At 46.5% G+C, this 18,616-nt stretch overlaps 1 protein-coding gene across 1 annotated transcript in view; it reads left to right on the top strand.

The window, feature by feature from the left end:
• LMO1 (LIM domain only 1) overlaps positions 1–18,377 on the top strand; it is a 57,079-nt gene extending 38,702 nt beyond the window's left edge. The window contains exons 2-4 of the mRNA XM_008644868.2: positions 2,839–3,052; positions 13,761–13,886; positions 17,928–18,377. Of these exons, the coding sequence (XP_008643090.1) occupies positions 2,839–3,052; positions 13,761–13,886; positions 17,928–18,033 (446 nt within the window). The 3' untranslated portion in view covers positions 18,034–18,377. The remainder of the gene's footprint in view (positions 1–2,838; positions 3,053–13,760; positions 13,887–17,927) is intronic.
• The last annotated feature ends 239 nt before the right edge of the window (positions 18,378–18,616 follow it).

The raw sequence follows: 18,616 nt of genomic DNA, 5'->3' as shown, positions 1-18,616 counted from the left end.
AACACATAGCTTTTTTCCTTGCTTAAGGTACTGCTTAAAAATATATCTATACCTGTTCCTTTGCTAGTTATTAGAAGCAAATCAAAGTGTTACATTCCCCTTACTCGCAGGAGCCTCTCATAAGACAGTGGTGCTCTTGCAATAGCGAGGAGCTCAGATGGCTTGGCTGCAGAGAGCGAGGGCTACCAGGGCCACAGATGGAACAAGAACTGCCCGTGCAGTCAGCCCTCAGCCATCCGGGCCTGCTTGCCACAGGACACCCTCCCAACCTGCCCTAAATGGTCAAACCAGCTTCTCCTAATGGCCCAGCCAAGGTTTCATCCCTGCACAACTGCCCTCGTGCTTGACGATGCTGCTGCGGTGTAACCCTCTCTCTGGGTGAGGGCAGCTGTACCTCTGAAAGGGCACTGCTTTCAAAGGTGGGGCCTTGGGAAGTCCCATCTGGTTGAGGATCTTGTATTTCTGAACCACAGAGCTGATCTCAAACCCCACCCACGCAGCAGCCCTCCTGAGCAGGGGTTTAAGGTGTGCCAGTTATCTGGAATCTGTGTCTTTCCAGATGCAGGATCCTCATGATACCTACACAAACATTGCAAAAGAATTGTATGATGACCCTGCTCCTTGTGAGAAATGCTCCTCTGCCTCTAACACAGAGGTACACATGTAGAGAGCCTGTTTGAGGGGTGAGTAATGACTTGCTGGTGTCTGGGGCTCCTATCTAAAAACATAATTCGCACATCTAGGTCCTAGTTTTCATAAGTGCGAACTATTTTCTTTCATCACTGGTACTGATCTCACACAGCTTGCAAATGCAAATTCACGGGCTCACCCTTCTCTGCCTCACAACAAGGCAGCCTCTTCTCACAATGTGCTGCCGTGGAGTCGGGAAGAGCATGGAAATTACTCGAAAATTGAAGCTTCTCTTTGCTACTAAAATGTACTTTGGATTAAAAAAACAAAACCAAAAAAAGGTGTGTCTAGAACCATGGGGCCACTTCCCTCATTCTCGTAAGAAACTCTCACCAGGCGCGCAGGACTTCTGCAGTCTGACCCCTGGCACCTGCAGCATAATCCACTTCTGATGCTTCCCTGTCTTTTCCCTCTTTCCAAACGTGTGTGTGTTTCTCTGTGGCTTTGTATGTAGAATTTCTCTCAGCAGCATTACAGGTTGCATATGTGACAGTCTAACACGGGTTTTCACTTAGTTATTGCAGATTTGTCACTGGCATCAAAAGTTTGCTTGTAGGGATTTGGCGAGCAGGTTTTGAGTGTGCTGCAGGAGAGGGCAGGAGGCCTCTTTAAGCCTTTAGGGTTTTTGAATGTTACTTGGCCTGTCTCTGTGCTGCTGAGACCACTTTGATTACAGATGGATCAATACCTCGCTGTTTGTGTGGAGGTGTCTTAAGTGTTATTGTCATCTGCTCGCGGCTCTGACAAAGCAATTATTACTGTGCGAGTGGTGGGTTTACATGTGCTGACCATTAGGCGCTCTCAGGTCACCCTGGCTTTTAAGGAAAGCAGCACATGTCACTTACTGCAGTGGCACTTGCTCGGTCCTCTCTGGTTAAGGGACTGTTAATAATTCTATTATCAAGCTGCTACTTTCTGGGACATCCAGCGCTTCCTATAGAAAGGGTGGATTAACGTTGTGTAACAGTATATAACCAGTGACACCTGCTACTGTGCCACAGTGTCCCTTCTCATCATCTCTGCATTGCTAAAGCCCACAGTGTGCTTCTTACAGGCCCAGCATTGTCATTTTTAGTGACTGACACCAGTAAAAATAAAAATCATAACAAATTAAATCAAGGCTCTAGAGCAAATGGAATTCTGGCATCTCAGTGAGTTAATTTCTTCTTTCATCATTTCCTGTCCTGTCCCTCACCTTGTTTATTTTTCCACCTATTGATTCCATGAAGTCCTTTCGTGCCTTGCTCTTAAACTGAGAAGAGTGACAGGTATCACGGCTGTGCCAGTGCTCACCGTGGCAGGCACTGGCTGCTTGGAGAAAAGGAAAAACCTGGAGACAGCACGGAGAGGAAGGTGGCCACAGCAAGTCTCCCCCAGCCTCCTGCCCTGAGTATGCTGTCACCACCTCATACCCAGCTATGCTTGCTTTGCAGTCCCAGCAGGGACTTCCAGGGAGGAAGAAACTCCTGGCTTTTTGCTACTGTCTCCATCAATACATGAGGAGGAGGAAAGCTCTGCTTTGCTTAAAGAATGTGGCTTCACTAGTGGCAGAGGGGCACTGGTGCGGTTGTTCTCAAGGGTATTTGAATCACATTTATTTTGGAGCAGTCCCTGGCCTGCTCTGGTTTTCAGTCAGGCCTCTGTCACCAACAGGATTCACAAGAGAGGAAAAACAGTGGCATAGAACATCTTTTTATACCCACTCCTCTCCCTTCCCCATCAAACTTGATTCAGCCAAGATGCTGGACCGGGGGGGGGGGGGGTTAGATACACTGATGGCTCTTCTGCTCTTTTTAATTGTCTGTGGCAGGTAATTAACAACACAAGGGTACAGCTAATGAGGGGAAAAAACAAATGTTGAAATTGCAGCCAGTTTATTCTGCTGCAAGATGCTTGTTAGAAAAAGTCGGGTGCGTTGTGTCAGTCCTACCCTTAGGAAAAAAGGGCTGCGTTCCTGCAAGTGTTGCACTCCCTCTTAGCCTGCGACAGCAGATGAGGTTAGAATTCCTTTGACTGTCAGCTCCTTGCAATGTGAGCTCCTTGTAATGGCAGCAGCAGCAGTGTTTGCTCACAGATCTGCCCCAAATGCCGCAGCCTGGCCGAGCTGTTTGGATGTCCTCTAAAGGAGGTGCTGTGTTTGCGTTGCAGGTGTGCCCATGTTATCCGTACAACCCAAAGGGAAGCAGAAGGGCTGCGCTGGCTGCAACCGGAAGATCAAGGACCGCTACCTGCTGAAGGCTCTGGATAAGTATTGGCATGAAGACTGTCTAAAGTGTGCCTGCTGTGACTGTCGTCTTGGAGAGGTTGGATCAACTCTTTACACAAAAGCAAATCTCATTCTCTGCCGCAGAGATTACCTGAGGTAAATAGAGGGACGTACTGTGGGCTCTTCCCGAAGCCTCTCAGCGTGCTGCCGGCTGTCTGGCTTCCCAAAGCTCTCCTGTGGACACGTGTGCTCGTGCATGGCCAGCCCTGCCCAGAAGAGACTGGAGTTTCTTCCACTGTCTAAGCAGGGCTTTTTATTTGCACTTAACATATTTTGCAATCAGGGAGGTGAAATCCTGTTTTTAAGTGAAGGTAGAAGGAGGAGGTCATGAATTTTGTTATTATGGACTGTCAAGAACAAACTCTGCTTGCTGAGTGAATTAGGAAAAACTCTTAATTCTCCTTGCATATCAACTGAGACCTGACCAAACCTTTACCTTTTCTTTTTCAGTCATAGCTTTCAGACAGACTTCTAGTCTTGAGTAAGGTTCATCCCAAGGGGCTCTTGTCTCTTCCCTAACTAAACAGAGCAAAACTCCAAAATTACAGATCAACTTCAAAAAATGTTTCTGTCTGAGGAAGTCAGCAGAGACCATCACTAACTCGGAGCTAGAACCATCCTGTCAGTGTGTGTCTGCAATACGTAACACATGGGATTTTTTGCCTGGTGTATGGGGGTTTTGTGCAAGATACTTTATGCAAACATAAATGAATATTAATAAGACAGCAGGCCTAATGCAAATATTATTATGAGGGTCACACTGCAAAACACTCTGAGTTTTGCTTTGTTTTTCCTTTGGAAGAATGCACTTGATCTCCAGCTAATGTGTATGTTTTCTTTTATTTTTCCTCATGCACTGCTAGCATTTCCCAGGCAAGCTCAACCAGCAAAACATCTGAAGCAAAGCAAACCCAGCACGCTGCTGGAAGGCAGGGAGGTAAAATGCCGTCTAACCTTGCGGTGTTCAGGGGCTGCCTAGATTAGTGTCAGTGCTCAGATGCTTCATGTGTTGCAATGTAAAACGCATTTCTGAAAATCTTCAGTAAATATTATCTCAGTAAACTTGAACAAACAAGTTTCTCCTTCTAAAGATGAGAGATTAAGCGCTGAGCCAAACAGAAGGACTGAGTCTATCAGCTGCCATGTGGGAGCTGCCACCTTGCCCTTCCAGCCCAGCAGTGCACAAGAGCATCCTGCTCACAGGAGGGTTTTGGAGCTGAAACTCTTCAGGGCACACATGAAATATCCCAGCTGAAATTCTGCCACACAGGCAGAAGTTGAAGCTCCATATCTGGTTAGGTGGGGCGTGTCCCCAAAATCTAAGTGAGGAGGAGCTTGGGTAAAGGTGAACACATCTGAGGTGGAAAAGACGGGATAAGCAGCCCGTGGAAAAATGGAACGGGTGTGATGAGGAAAGAGTCAACTATCTTCACTATAATGAAATAATTTTTGTACCTTCCTTAAATCTGAATATTTACTAATGTCACATGTCACTTGCTCTGGAGGCATCCCTAACCCTGTCTGTGCTAAGCTAAAAAAAATTGAGCTCCAGAAGGTTCAAATTCAACACAGAGATTTCTACCCCCAAATTAGCATTTTGGTTCTCCTTCTTCAGCTTAGCTATACTTTTTCTGTGTTGTGGACATAATTCTGATGTGTCAGTGAAGAATATTTTGGTTCTTCGCTTTGTGAGGAAGTCTTTCATTGCAGTATCACAATTGGGTCATGCTAGATACTATCAGAAGGACCCCCAAAATCTCTTAGGAGAGCTACTTTCAGGAATAGTTTTGTTTCCAGGAAGAACAGCTGCATTATTTTCTGAAGTATTTGTTTGTACTTTATCTTGTTTATACATTATCTTTTCTTTATCTTGTTTGCACCCAGCTTGCCAAGTGATCCAGGTCTTTCCATCTGTCATTCTCCACTTCATTATTTATCACTTCTCTTGACTTTGTCATTTCTGGTCTTGAAAAAGTGTTATACTTGTGGTTTTGTTTTTTTTTTTTATTTGACCCTGAAGATAGATATTCAGCTTTATTCTATGTATTGCAGAACCCTGCTACAAATACTGAGCTGGACAGTGTTTCCAGTTTACATTTGCTTTTTGAGACCTGTGAGCTACCCCATGTTTTGTCCATTTAATAAGCACCGCATTGATTTTGGTTTATTCTAGTTTCATAACAAAAATAATGTGTGGCATCAAAGCAGACATGTTAAAGTGCCAAAGGACAGCACTATTGATGCTGTTAGGCTTAGAGGAACCTTTCTATATTACTGGAGTTGTAGAGCACTCCTTTCTTTCCTTGGTTTATCCCGAGAATGCTGCTTTGAGGTGGAAAAGCTTAATCTGTGATTTTCCCACTGGCCCCTAGATGATGTGAATTTTCTGGGGCACACCAGAAGCCTGTGCTGCAGATGGAAAAGAAGCCAGGCATTGCAGACCCCAGGAAATGGCCCATGTCCCAGCTTTGAGAAGAGAGGGCAGTTCATGATACGAACTATGGAAGGCAACAGTTGGGACTTGTGTTTGACCATGGCCATGCAGCTTCTGTCACAGCACCAGTTAAATGTGGTCTCTGGAACAAACTTCTGTGCCTGAAAGGGGTCTTGTAACACCTCTGTCTCCGTTTTTCGGGTTGGAATAGTTCCTGGCCCAACAAGGGGGAAGTCTGTTGCTATTTGTGCAGCATGGCTAAACTGTGAAGACTTATGTGGCCTTTACATTAAATATTTCCCCCCATCTGAATTTAGGGTGTTAGAGCTTTGAGTGTTTTTGTTGGGAAGAACAGTATAATTGTCAAATCCTAGGAAATTTGACCTAGACTCAGCTAGAAAGGAATAATAATGAATTCTGTAACAGTGTTGTTAATTAGCTTTCAGCTGTTTAGGCAGCTTTACAGATATCATGGCTTTTATTCTTACTAATAAGTAAATTTAGTTTATACTGGGTTTTTTTGGGGGGTTCTGCTGAATTCCTGGGATCTGTTCTCCTGAAGCTAAGAAACCCTTTCAGGCTCCCAGGATTGGAATAAGGGCATTGGTACACAGTCCCATATTTATAAAAATATAAAGCAATTTTTTTAGTTTAAAACATCTTGTGTTGGCTTCTACATATAATATTTCTTTCTCCCTCTATTTAACTATTAGTTCTATTAATAGAAGGAGCTAAAGTTGCCATCACGATCTTCTCTACTGTTTGTTCCCTCCTGGTAATTTGAATTTCTCTTCTTGGCAAATTAACCATTCCTGTCATTATATAATTCCTTCACATTAGTAGTTTTAGAGTTTCTATCCACGTTTTTTTTCCTTGTGGAACAACTCACGGTATTTGGTCTACTAGTCAAATTTCAGCAGAACTCGTTCCTAAAAACAAGTTTTCATACTTCACCATGTAGTTGCACCCCAAAGGACTGGAGAACAGTCAGAGGAATTCAGCCAGAGGGCTCCTGGAATAGTCTGTTGGCAATTTGCAGCTCTGGGACCCTCCTGTGCCACCCCTCCTGAGGGCAGGTGTGGATGAGCCATGGCCACTGCAGGGATTGGGGCGAGGGATGGACCTGTGGCAGAGGGTCGGGACAGGAGCACGGCCAGCTCCGTCCCCGCTGTGTCAGCGTTCCTTTGGAGCTGGCTTTGTCCCAGGCACTGGGAGCACGGTGGGCTGCCAGCTGTGTGTGCTGATCCTCGGTGGGTTTTCAGCAGCAATCTTTCCAACGTGTTCCAGGAGCTGCGAGCCGACCGTAGCCTGATCATTTGTTTCAAAAGATAAACTGTCGTCATTGCTTGTGAAGGAACATTTGTTAACCTTCACATTTCATAAAACACTTTCTTGCTCATTTTTTAATCATGAAAGATGAAATTGGATCTCGAGTTGTTATCCTTGTGGTATCACCTCAGTCTCCAGCTGTGTCTCGATGTATCTTTCAATACATTTCGTCTCAGCAAATAGATTTACCATTTGTTCCATAATCACAGTTCCAGCATTCCTACCTCTAATTATTTTTGATAAGCAAATGCTATTGAAGGAACTGCTTCTGGGACAGAGCAGCTTAGCATGCAGGCTCAGATGGCTCCTCGCAGCCCCCACGCAGCGATGTGTGTTTGTTCCGAGGCATAATTAAACATTCACCAAGCTCCGCTTCACAGGGACGGGACGGGTGTTGCATCAGGATTTCCCATGAGGAACTGACAACTTAAATTTCACTGTGAAGTGCTGATGAAGAACGTGATTTTTCCTTTTTACTCAGCATGGTGCCCTCACACGAGCAAAGGCAAGTCGGGCTTGCTTTGAGAGGAGCAGAACTGTTGCTTCTGCGTGTTTGATATGCTGGCGTTGGGAAAGTTTTTCATCACGTAAACTGATTGGGGCCTTAATTAGACTCCAAAGAAAGCTCAAAACCTGCATTAAAAAATGATGGTGAATCAGTAAAAGAGAAGGGCTTTCTGGGAAACCCTGATGCTGTTCTCAGTGGGTTTCATGGCAGTTCTTTTCACCCACCTTCCCACATCAGGGCTGCAAACTCGGCACGGCATCACTCTGCACCTGGTGTTGGTGCCTTCAGGGAGCAGAGCAGCCCTCTGCATCCTGTCTGAGGGACGGGGACCTCCTGGCAGGACGGCCATTCCCTGTCACCCCTCAGCACTGATTGTATCATGGAGGCTTGAATGCCACCCTCAGCAGCTCCTGCTTAAATGACTCAAATGCTGAGTCCTGGGGTTTTTGCTCTACTCCAAACGGCCCGGGGCATTCATTCTGTCAGTGAATCACTTTAGGAGCCCTTTAGGTGAAGTGTTCTGCATCTGGCAAATGTGCAGGGTTTAATTTTCTTGTGGAATAAGAGCACAAACACGGGTGCCCTGCTCTATTGGCACAGGAGAATGTGGACAAATTCCCTCCTCCTGGTGGCCTTCCTCGAGTCAGTGACAACAGCCCTGAGCCAAACCACTAAACCATGGCTGGATGTGTGAGAACAAGCCTTTGGGAACCGAGATGTGTGTGCCCCAAGAGACAGAACTTCAGTTAATCTCCCCAAGACATCACCAATACTCCAAGTGTGGCTTCAACCTGCAGAAGCTGCAGCACCTTTGAAGCAGGAAGGAGAGAATTTGGGACATTTTTTTCCTCTGGAGAAGCACAGTGTGCATGCACGCACCAGGAGCATGCCCTGCCGGATTTTCAAGGGACATGTTCAGCGTGGGAAGGAGAGGTATAAATGCAGTGTGTCTGAACAAATGGTGTCTGCTCAGAGCCTAAAAATGTCACTAGACAGAAGTGCTGCTTTTGCCTCGCAATAGGGAGTGTCTTGCATGCTACATAGGACACCCTCACTTCTACACTTGGTGTCTGTACAGATTAAGGAGGATTAATTAGGCTCAAAATACAATGTGTCTTGGCAATATTGCTGTGCTTTGTGGTGTTAAAGTACAGATTTTTTTTTTTTTCCTCCACAGTAGCTGGGTTTCTCACAGCCTGTGCCCGTACTGTTTGTTTGTTTGTTTGCTTTTTGCCCTTTTTTTTTCCATCTCCACAACTTCTCACTGAGGAGGAAAGCTAATGGGGAGTAATTCTGCCTGGCTCTGGTACACTAGCATGCCTCCAACACTTTCAGCTTTGCCTTTTTCTGACTGCTCTGTTTAAACTCTCCTAAGAGGACGTTGTTGCACTTGTGTTCAGCAGTGCCAGAGCAAGGATGGGCTTAAGGTCAGCAGCTACAGTTATACCATGGGAACGGCTGGGGCAGGGGAGGAGGACTTGGACTTCTCCTACCTGCTAATAGTCCCAACCCCTCTGTAAATATCTGCTGGAAAGATGGAGGGAGAGGCCAAAGGAGTAAAAATAAGTGAACATTCAGATGTGTCCTTCAAGTGAAAACAGACTCCCTTGAGCAACCTTGAAGTTCACGCCCAGTAATCTCTGAACCAGTGTGGTCACTTGGCCAGGGGCTGTTCCGTACTGGTTCAACTCCCCCTGCCATGCTGTCCTTGAATGCCAAAAACCCTTTGGCATGTGAGATGAATTCTTTGGGATTGAACTTGAAGGCTTCATGAGAGGACAGCTTGACCAACTTCATTAGTATCGAAATGCATTTCCTTTCCTTCAGCTGACATGACTTCCCACTGCAGCCCTGACAACGGCGTTCTGGATAGGAGGGTGCACCAGCTAATATGTATTTACAGTGCTGAATCTCCTGTCACTGAGGCTTTCTCTAATATTACACAAAGGCTGATCACAGGAAAGTTGTCTGAAGTTGCTTTTAAGCTTATTCTTTTTATCTTTTTAGTGATGTTCAGGCTTTCCCTGCATTTATTGGTATATTCAATTTTCCAGTCAAATCACGCTTGTAGCTCAGCATATTTCTGATATCCACAGGTGGGAAAAATACTGATTGCAGTATTTAAGAGCCACCCTCACTGAAAAACCAGTTTTTGGTTTGTTTCAAAAGGTGGGGACGAAACCGTTTCTTTTCATGATGATGGGTTTCAGGTACATAAAGCACGTCTTGTTCTACAGCAGGTCCTGATGAAACTAAGAAATAAACAGCAGCAGAGAAGGTGTATGGGAAAACCCCTGTCACCTGGAGAAGATATGAGTATGGAGTTCTATAGCTCTTCTAAAACTTGCACATCCAGATAATCTGGATATATAAACATGTAGAAAAATGTATAGTTGTGCACAGTCTCTACAAATGTAGATATTTATCTGTAGGTTAGTGTTCAGTCCTCTTTCATTTCATAATTCTTATCTTTCAGTGTTGACAAAACCCCCTTTTTTGGGGAGGGATTATCAGTCTCGACTCAGCTGTTTGAATTTTGAACTTGTTTTGTGTTTAAAAAATCTGACTGACACTGCCAACCTTTCCTTTCTGTACCACTCATTATTTATATGTGCCTGTCCTTCTTCCTCTTTTTTTGTCTCCTGTGGAGTCAACAGCTCCAAAATTTTTACTCTTTCTGCAGAGGGAATATTTTCTCCTTCTTTTTTGATTGCAAGCTGCTATCTAGTCAGACACCAGGCTAGAGGGGGCGAGAAGAAATGGAGACTCTCTCCTTGTAGGCAATGACTAAACCAGATTGTTGTTCCTAGTGGTGACAGAAATAGGCAATCAGGTTCTCAGTTTAGCCCCCCAAACATCTTGTTTGAATGAAAAATCTGTTAAAAGGTGCTAAACTTAACATGTTCATATGAGAAGTTTCTTACTGTTTTCCCTCCAGTAAGAACCCTTTACCATTCTCCCCCCACCCCCCCCAAAAAAAACCCCCTGCAGGGTGCTGTGACATTGCCGTAGTTTGAATTAACTTGAGTTGTACTCATGGAGCTGTTGAGGTCCGGATCACCATGCAGAAGACTGCTCTTTAGCCCAGACAGGACTACATAAAACCCATCCTTTGACAGTTGCCTACTGCTTCCAGGAGCACTCCCTTCTTTTCCCATTAATTCATTTGCATTCAGGGCTGCTCCTGTGTGCCAATTAGCTTTAATTTTTACTATACACACTGACATCAATGGCCAATGAGAACAGGGCATAGCGGGGTTTCTAGTATGCCCATAAACTACAGAAAATTGTCCTTGGACAAACTCCTGCTTTTAGACTGGCTGACAACAATAGACATGGTTAAGTTCAGGCTAAGAGCCATTAAACATAATTACTACCACAGGCTAAAAGTTTAATTGTGCTAAATTTTAAATCTGCATAGTCTATGCTTATTTACAAGCTGGCTGGGTCTTCCTGTTACATAAAGGGGAATAAATCTGTACTTAAGAATTCTTGCCTTTTAACTTCAAAGGGAAGTGAATAAATAGGGTTTTTCAGAAGAAGCAAAACAACCCCAAACTGAAAACTTTCTGTATTTCCAGCTTCTTTTATGCCAATGGCTCGGAGCTGGTAAGTAGAGGCTAAACATCTTCTGATAGATTTTTCTGATGCGCTTCAACTTCGTATGTGTGAATGCGTGAGAGAGTGTTGCATCTGTTATGAAGGTGTCTGGGGGACAGAATGCAGATCAGTTTGTTCGTGTGGGGTTATTTTAAATTTAACCACAGATGGGGCTTGGGGCAGAAGGCTTTTCCTCCTGCTCCTTCTCTTCTCTCCCTCCTTCCAATAACATTAAGCTCCCCACTTCAGAAAGTTTCAGCTTAAGTAGCTTCTGGATCAGGAGATGTCAGAGGTGGCAGGTTTTCCACAAGCAAACAAGAAGAGGGAAAAGACTCCATTCATTTTGCGTCTTCTTCCAACAGATTGAAAAAAAGTCGTGTTCACTGAGGTACAAGTTACAGCGTATTTTTAGAAGGATGGTGATTATATGGGGCTCTAAATCACTCCCCGAAAAGCAGATTAAAATTAGGAGGTGCTAGAATAAGTGTGAAATGTTCATCTGTTGGGAAAGGGAGGGTGTGGAGGGCTGTGAAACTTGATAGAAGAGAAAAAGATTAGCACACCGACTCGCTGGAAGCTACGTTATGTAGACATTAGAAGGCAACACGATTTCAGCTGGACAGAACATAAGCTTCAGATCTCATGCAAACAGTCAAAGCTGTTTAACAATTGGTTTACCCCCAAAACCCCTGAAAGGAGACAGGTGAATACGATGCCAAATACATTTTTCATGTTTCTTAAGCTAACTGTTTAAATAGTTAAGTGAACATCTGTCCAAATTTCCCCATCATTTCCATTTAGAAAAGTCTCCTATTTGAAGGCTGAAGAAAAGCACCTGCTTAACAATGCAAATGGTGCTGTCTGGGGCCCCTTTATTTTGTTTAATCTAGATTGAGCTCCACACAACTGTGATGCTAATGAATAATGGATATTTTATACTTGTGCATGTAGTAGTGCTGGGCACAGAGCAAATCTAGGATTAACCTCCCAGTTTCCCTGCCTAATGCATTTGACTCATTTTTTTGAGTTTGCTGTGACTTGGGTACTCTAAAAACGGATGCCTGGTTTTATGGGAAATGGGAAAATCCTGGCAAAAGCTGTCAGGCTTTGCTGTGCCCAGGTGGAAAGGGGCTGCTATGCTGAGGAAGGGAGGGATGTCTGGAGTAATGGCTTGATTTGTGAGTGGGTGCTGAATGAGAGCCAAGGCGTTCCAGGGTGGAGACCTGGACACTTCTCAGTGCCGCATTTTTCCAGTCCAGTCTGCTGGCGTTAGGCAGCTGAGGCCCGTGCCCAGCTGCCTCCCCTGCCTGGCCTGCCTGTGGGGGCAGGAGCAAGAGCTTGCAGGGAGAAAGGGGCTGACTTTTGCTGGTGCAAATGATACAGCTGGGATTTTACTCTGCCTTTCAGCTTTCAGGTGACGAAATTGTAGGGGAAGATGTTTCAGTACTCCCTTTGTGAGTTTTCCATCCTGCACAAGTGTTTCTGTTTTGGCTTGCATTGTTTTGCTCTCAGGGAAAACACAGTGCTGTTTCTTCACAGGAAGGCCTGGGGTTTTCCGGCCAGGCCTAATGAAAGACCACTGATACCACTTCTAAAGAAAAATAAGGGTGGGCTTTCTTACAGCTGGAGAGCGAGCTGACTTCAGGAGCACGGCAGTGGAGGCGGGTGGGAGAGTTGTGTGGAGGTTTCTGTAACACTGCTGGGTGTTTTAATTCACAATTACTGGCCAGTAATAATTAGTATTGATTAGCTTGGAAATTGCAGGTTTAGAAATTGGTTATAGATTTTCCTGATGCTTCTCATCTGCGTGTTGTGGAATCAGCCAGAACCGATGGCTTGAAGCAAACCGTGAGCCCAGATCTGTCTGCGGGCAGCGGCGCGTTGCATGCGCAGAGCTAATGGCCAGCAGGGATCGTACGTCTTGAGGCTCATCGCCCCCAAAATACAATTTCTATCTTCTAGGCCAAGTAACTAACCGCATGCCTATTGACCAGAGGCTGGGGTGAACCTTGGTTCTGTCAGCCCGTGGATCAGTGCCCCCGGCCGGTTGGCGCGGCTCCGATGCCGCAGTGGCACCGTGCCCCTGGCACACACGGGGTCTGCAGGAACACCTCGGGCGAGGGGGCCGCAGGAAGGATGCCGCAGTCTTGCTTGAGTCCCCCGACGGGAGCTGTAACAGCAGCAGACATCTGGGGAGACAGATAGTGAAAGCCAAGATGGAAATGGCAAAGCTTCCAGTGCTGAAGGGCTGTCCTGGAGGAGCGGGGAGCTGAAGTGGAACGGCTGAGCATGCTGTTCAGGCCGCCGTGGAAGGGCTTAGCTGGCTCCCGGGAGGGCTGGGGAGGCAGGAGGAGGGGGGCACAGCCGGGGAGGAGGGCTTGCTCTCTGAGGTGCCTTGCGAAACGCTGTGCACTCGTTGCAAGAGAAGTCGTGCTTTTTCTTTTTAAACAGCAGGTAAGTGAGGTTCTTCCTGAGCTCTGTTACAATCCTGCCTGCCAGGATTGGCAAAGTTTGCAGGACTTCTGTGTCCTGCTGCCAGCCTGTCCCTCCGTCAGGCTGCGGCCAAGTGCAGCAAGCCCATGCGGAGCAGGACGGGCAGCTCCCAGCACCTACCCCACTGCTGCAGAGAGGCAGATAGTTTTTGACTGAAATTTTGTGAGCCCCAAAATAGTGCTCTAAGTGTTTAATGCTTTTCTCCATTAGACAGCAAATTAGCCCTAGGCTCACAAACCAAATGAAGTTTCATCTCGATGATCGGAGCCTGCTCACCAGGCAGTTTTATCCCAAGTTCCCTCACGCTGGTTGGTCAGTGAAATGGAGACTGCAACTTCTATTTATTGGTGCAATACAGTATTTGATACTGCTAATTACACTTAATTAGTCCTTCCACCATTTAATTAAAATGGCTTCTAATGATTGTGCTTCTTTGGCAGGCTCTTTGGTACCACCGGGAATTGTGCTGCCTGCAGTAAACTGATCCCTGCCTTTGAGATGGTGATGAGGGCCAGAGATAATGTTTACCATTTGGACTGCTTTGCCTGTCAGCTCTGCAACCAGCGGTGAGGACACAGTTATTGTACACACAAACTGATTTATACCTTTGCCTGTGAAATAGGGGAAATGTTTGATGCACACTGCCTGTCTGGGGCTCGCAGCCTGCTGGCAGGGCTCGGGCTGGTTTGCCAGGCTGACCTGGGGGATGCATGTAAGTACCTGTAGCCCTTTTACTGCAAATCCCCTTGGAGCTGGTGGGAGTTGGAGGGGCAAGGGGGAGGACACAGACACAGACTGTACAGCTGCTGCTGAATAAAACAAACTGCTCCAGCGTCCTTTCAGGATCTACCCTCTTTGCAGAAGGCAGACGATGGTGAATGGACCTCCTCTGGCAAACTGACGTTATCTCGCTTAAATCATGTTTCTGACACGCTCAAAACTGGGGATGGAAAAGAAGAAGGATAAAGAGAAGGGGCAGGAAGGAGAAAGATACTCTGGCTGAGCCCTTTCCAGCACTAGGAACAAATCCCTTCAGTTGTTGTGTAACTAACAGGGCATCTTGGTGGTATCATTTTGAGTGGGGCTTACGTGTTTCTGCAGGGTTTTACCCAGTGGAACATGCCTATCAGAGAGTATAATAAAGCATCATGCACAGTGTTTTCACTTTGACTACTTGTAGCCAGTTGAATCTGGGAGGGCCATGAAAAATCTTCCTGTGTTTGTTGGTCATCGTAGGCAGAATGGAAGCCCACAGAACCAGACCGTGTCACCTTCTGATGCATCCATCTGTCCATCCTTGTCTAAGATAGACCTGAAACTGCTTGCTGTCCTTACTGCTTGCTTAGTCAGGCTGTACTGACTGCCCAGGGTCCAAGGGCTGTGCTGGGGTTCCTGTTCTGGGTCTGTGGTTGTGTTTCTCAAAGATGAAACTAGGATGCCGTGCCTCATCCCGTGGGAAAGTGTGAGAGAGATGACAAAACTTGTGGGAAGATGGAGAACCCAATTCTGTAAAAGTCAAGCTAAAAGCCTGACTTACACATGCACTGCTCACTCCAGAAAAGAGTCACAGTGGGATCTCTCATGAAGCAGCCATACATGAGTGTGAATGCAAACCCCTGCCGCCTTGCCCCTGAACTTGGGAGATCCTATCCGATTCTGCTCTCGCACCCTCTGACCAGTGGCTCAGCCCTAGAGATGAATTTGGTGTCAGCAGGTTGGTGCCAGAGCACGGAGGAGGCGGCTGCGGTGGCTCCCCTCACTCACTGAAGGCGGGGGCAGTGCTTGTTGGAGGCACAGAGCTCCATGGATGCTGTCGCCTGCACGGGCGCGGTGGCAGTGCCGGGCGGCAGTGACATCTAGTGGCTCCTGGCCTTGGGCTCCCTGCGGAAGCCACGCGGGAGCTTTCAGTTGCCCGGTCTTGTTTGGTGACGCTTGAACACAGAGCTGATCCCCTCGTTCCCCTAGATGCTCCTTCCACACTGCTACAATCACCAGTTGGTTCTGGGATTTGTCTCCGGACTCGGGCGTGTTGTGGGTCCTGCCAGGCTCGGCCCTCAGGAGCATCTCTTTCCAGCCTCCTGATGATTCCTGGGCAGGAGAGGGGTGCTCCCAAATTCCACCCCAGAACTAGGGCTGGAGCATCTCAAATGTCCCCTCAGGCAGAGGCAAGTCCCAGCTCTGGGCTGCACAGGCAGGAGTGCTAGACTGGCCTTGGAGGTCTGCAGGATGAGTATCTGTCACCAACCCCCTACTTCACCCTTCTTCTCTCACGGAAAAACCCAGTGCTGCCTACTTTTCTTTTTCAGGAATTTCTTTTAAATTTCACCCTTTATTTCAAAGACTCCAGAGCATCTCCCTCCCTCCCTTTCCTCTCCAGCTGCCAGTGTGGTCCCACTCTGCCCTTCAGACAACCTCCAGGGCTGTCACTGCCCGGCAGGAGAGCGCAGGTAATCCCCCGTTCTGGCAGAGTTGTGCTGTGATGCACAAGGGATTTGTTCAGTTTGTGAGGGGCTGAGTTGTTCTGAAAGATGGGCTACGTGTAGATTCTTACTTTTGGCTGAGGCCAGAGGGCTACAAATTTTCATGACTTACTCTGTAGCGATTTTGGCTTGAAAGGGCAGAATGGAAGTGATCCTGTAAGAGATGACACTGAGAACAGTGAGATTAAGTAAACCTAAAGTCAAAATTGCAGAGGTGGATGCCAGTCCTAGTTCTGAATTGGAAACCTCACCTGAAACCCTTTCTTGTTCTTCAGCTCTGAAGAGATTTGATGATGAAGACCTTTCCTTAGATCTCTTCCAGTTTACTTGCCGTTCTATAGCTGGACTCTGTAGAGAGTGCTGAATCTATCACAGCAAAATCTCTAATATTTTTACCAAGTGTGCAGTGTTTTCATTACTGTATTCCCTAAAACATCAGGTTTGCAGCAACTCCTGCATTACTACTCAGCCTACCATGCTTTAAACCCCCAAATTCTCCAGCTCCTCCTTTGGCTCCTCTAGACCCAAAACCGGGTTTAGCAAGAGACAGCTGTTGACGATGCTGGTGGCAAGAGTAATTTTTGCATTTCTCTTCCTGGAGATTTATATGGCTCTTAAGGTGGGGATAAGTAGTGAAAAGCAAGCAGATGTGTCTTTTATTCATTGTGAGAAAACCAGCTGCTGGGGAAGGTGGTCATAAGGAGAGTGTGTGTGCTGTACTGTTTTTTACCATAAAAGCTGTTGATTTAAATTAGGAGTAATTTTTATCTATTTAATATACAGAAAAGGTTGAATTTCAGAACTACTTGAGAATGTGCCACAGAGGGAAGAAGATGGAAGGTCTTCAGTGAAATCCTATGTAGTGTGAACCAATGCCCAGTTCTCTCTGCACCAACTTGGCAAATTAATCAGCTTATTTGCAGGTGTCCAGTTGGAGAAAACTTGTGCCCGTGTTGGCCCTATGAAGGAGCTCTAAAATTATCAGTCCTGTTCTTTTGGCAGAAAATACTCAGTTTTATGGGGATGCTCTGCCTGAAGCTGCCTGAGTTACAAATGATGAAAGCACTTTAGACAAGGAGTAGGCAGTGCCAAAGCTCTCCCTGGGAGCAGGGGAAATGGGCATTTGAGGTCTGCTAAGTCTCCTGAGGATTGGGTCATCTCCAATTATCTTCCTTCAAAGCCCAGTGGATATTTAGCCTTGCCAGAGGCTGGTCCCTCCCCCTTCCTCTCTGCAGAGCTGCCTGGAGGCACAGTGCCTGACCCAGGGTGTCTCTCTGCTTTAGGGACCTGAGGCTGATTTCAGACTCAGCTCTTGGCGCAGCCTGTGCTCTGGTCTGTCACTGCCCTGCCTGTGTGATGGACAAAAACCAGCCCCTGAATTGGGTGCAGAGAACATTATTTGTTATCTTAGAAGTAAAGATTAGCTTCTGATTCCCGAGCAAGCAGGCAGGGCGGGCAGAGCTATTGGCTGCCAAGTCGCACCTCTCCAATCTTATATGTGGAACTTTTTTGACCTTAATAGTCAAATAAAATTGTTAAATATCACAAGCTTCTCTGTCAACTTCAAGACAAACAGAACAATTTACATGGTATATAGAGAGCAGTGCCCTTCGCTCAATGAAGATAAAGGTTAGGAGTCCAGCCACCGAGAAATTTCTATTTATTGTTCAGCACTGTACACAAGGGGGTGAGGGAGGACTTAATAGCCAGTCCTTGCCTGGAAATTAGTGTAAATACTGCTTCACCCGAGGGAACTGTGGAAATGTGGATACCAGCAAAAACTTCAAATAGGCTCCGTGTAATATTGCCCGCTTGATTTCCTGGCTGGAGAGCCAATACCTCTTGTCTGCAGGGACAAATCCCTTAACTGCTCCCAACCTCCTCCTGCAGCTGCCATGCAGAGAGTGGGACCTGCCCCCTGAGCTGCTCCCTGTGGCCTGGAGCCAAGCATGGATGTGCCAGGGAAAGGGACAGCAAAACCCCAGGACAGCAAGGGGTTTCAGCACTGGCAGAGCTAGAAATCACACTCTGCTCACCAGAGCTGCCTTCAGACCCAAACCGCCTCAAATTCCCCCCGAAGTCACCTCCGTTCATACTCACGCCCACTAATCCTTTTTCATCTTCCAGATTCTGCGTGGGAGACAAGTTTTTCCTGAAGAACAACATGATCTTGTGTCAGATGGACTATGAGGAAGGGCAGCTGAATGGGAGCTTCGAGTCCCAGGTTCAATAACAGCCCCTGCTTTGCTGGAGCACTGTGGGATGGGCGCTTGGCCGCACGAGCAGCGAGGGCGTCTGTCAGCTTGCCTGCAATATTTTTTTAATTCTTGGTCCAGAGAGGACTATATACATTGTAGTACTTTTCCCCCCCAACACAAAGCAGTTACAATTTTAGATGTACAGTTGTGCCTGCTTAGCTGAGCACTGCATTGCTTGTATGTTTGTGAGTTTTTGGGGTCTGGGGGAGGGCTCTGTACAGTCTGTTTTCTGTATATAAACTGGAACATTTATTTTATGAAAAATGTAATGCAATTTTATTACTGGTGTGAATTAAAAATTATGAATGTTTCCTGGTCATCTTCGCTGTGGTTTCTTCCCCGTGTGGCAAAAGCCTGTATTTCCTGTGCTTTATGCTGAGCAGACTTGGAAACGTGTACATAAATCCCTGGAAACTGCATGGATCACAGCAGAGGCAGGTTCTCTCATAATAACCGGGTAAAATGCTGCTGCAGGGTTGTGGACACTTCCATCCAACCACCTGCTTCCCCGTAGAATGGGAGGGAATGAGCTGGGGGCAGGTGATGGCTGGGAGCACA

Source organism: Corvus brachyrhynchos, unplaced genomic scaffold, assembly GCF_000691975.1.
Source record: "Corvus brachyrhynchos isolate BGI_N302 unplaced genomic scaffold, ASM69197v1 scaffold542, whole genome shotgun sequence".
Lineage (NCBI taxonomy): Eukaryota > Metazoa > Chordata > Aves > Passeriformes > Corvidae > Corvus > Corvus brachyrhynchos.
Note: the sequence above shows the minus strand (reverse complement) of the source record. Positions and strands in the feature narration are given on the sequence as shown.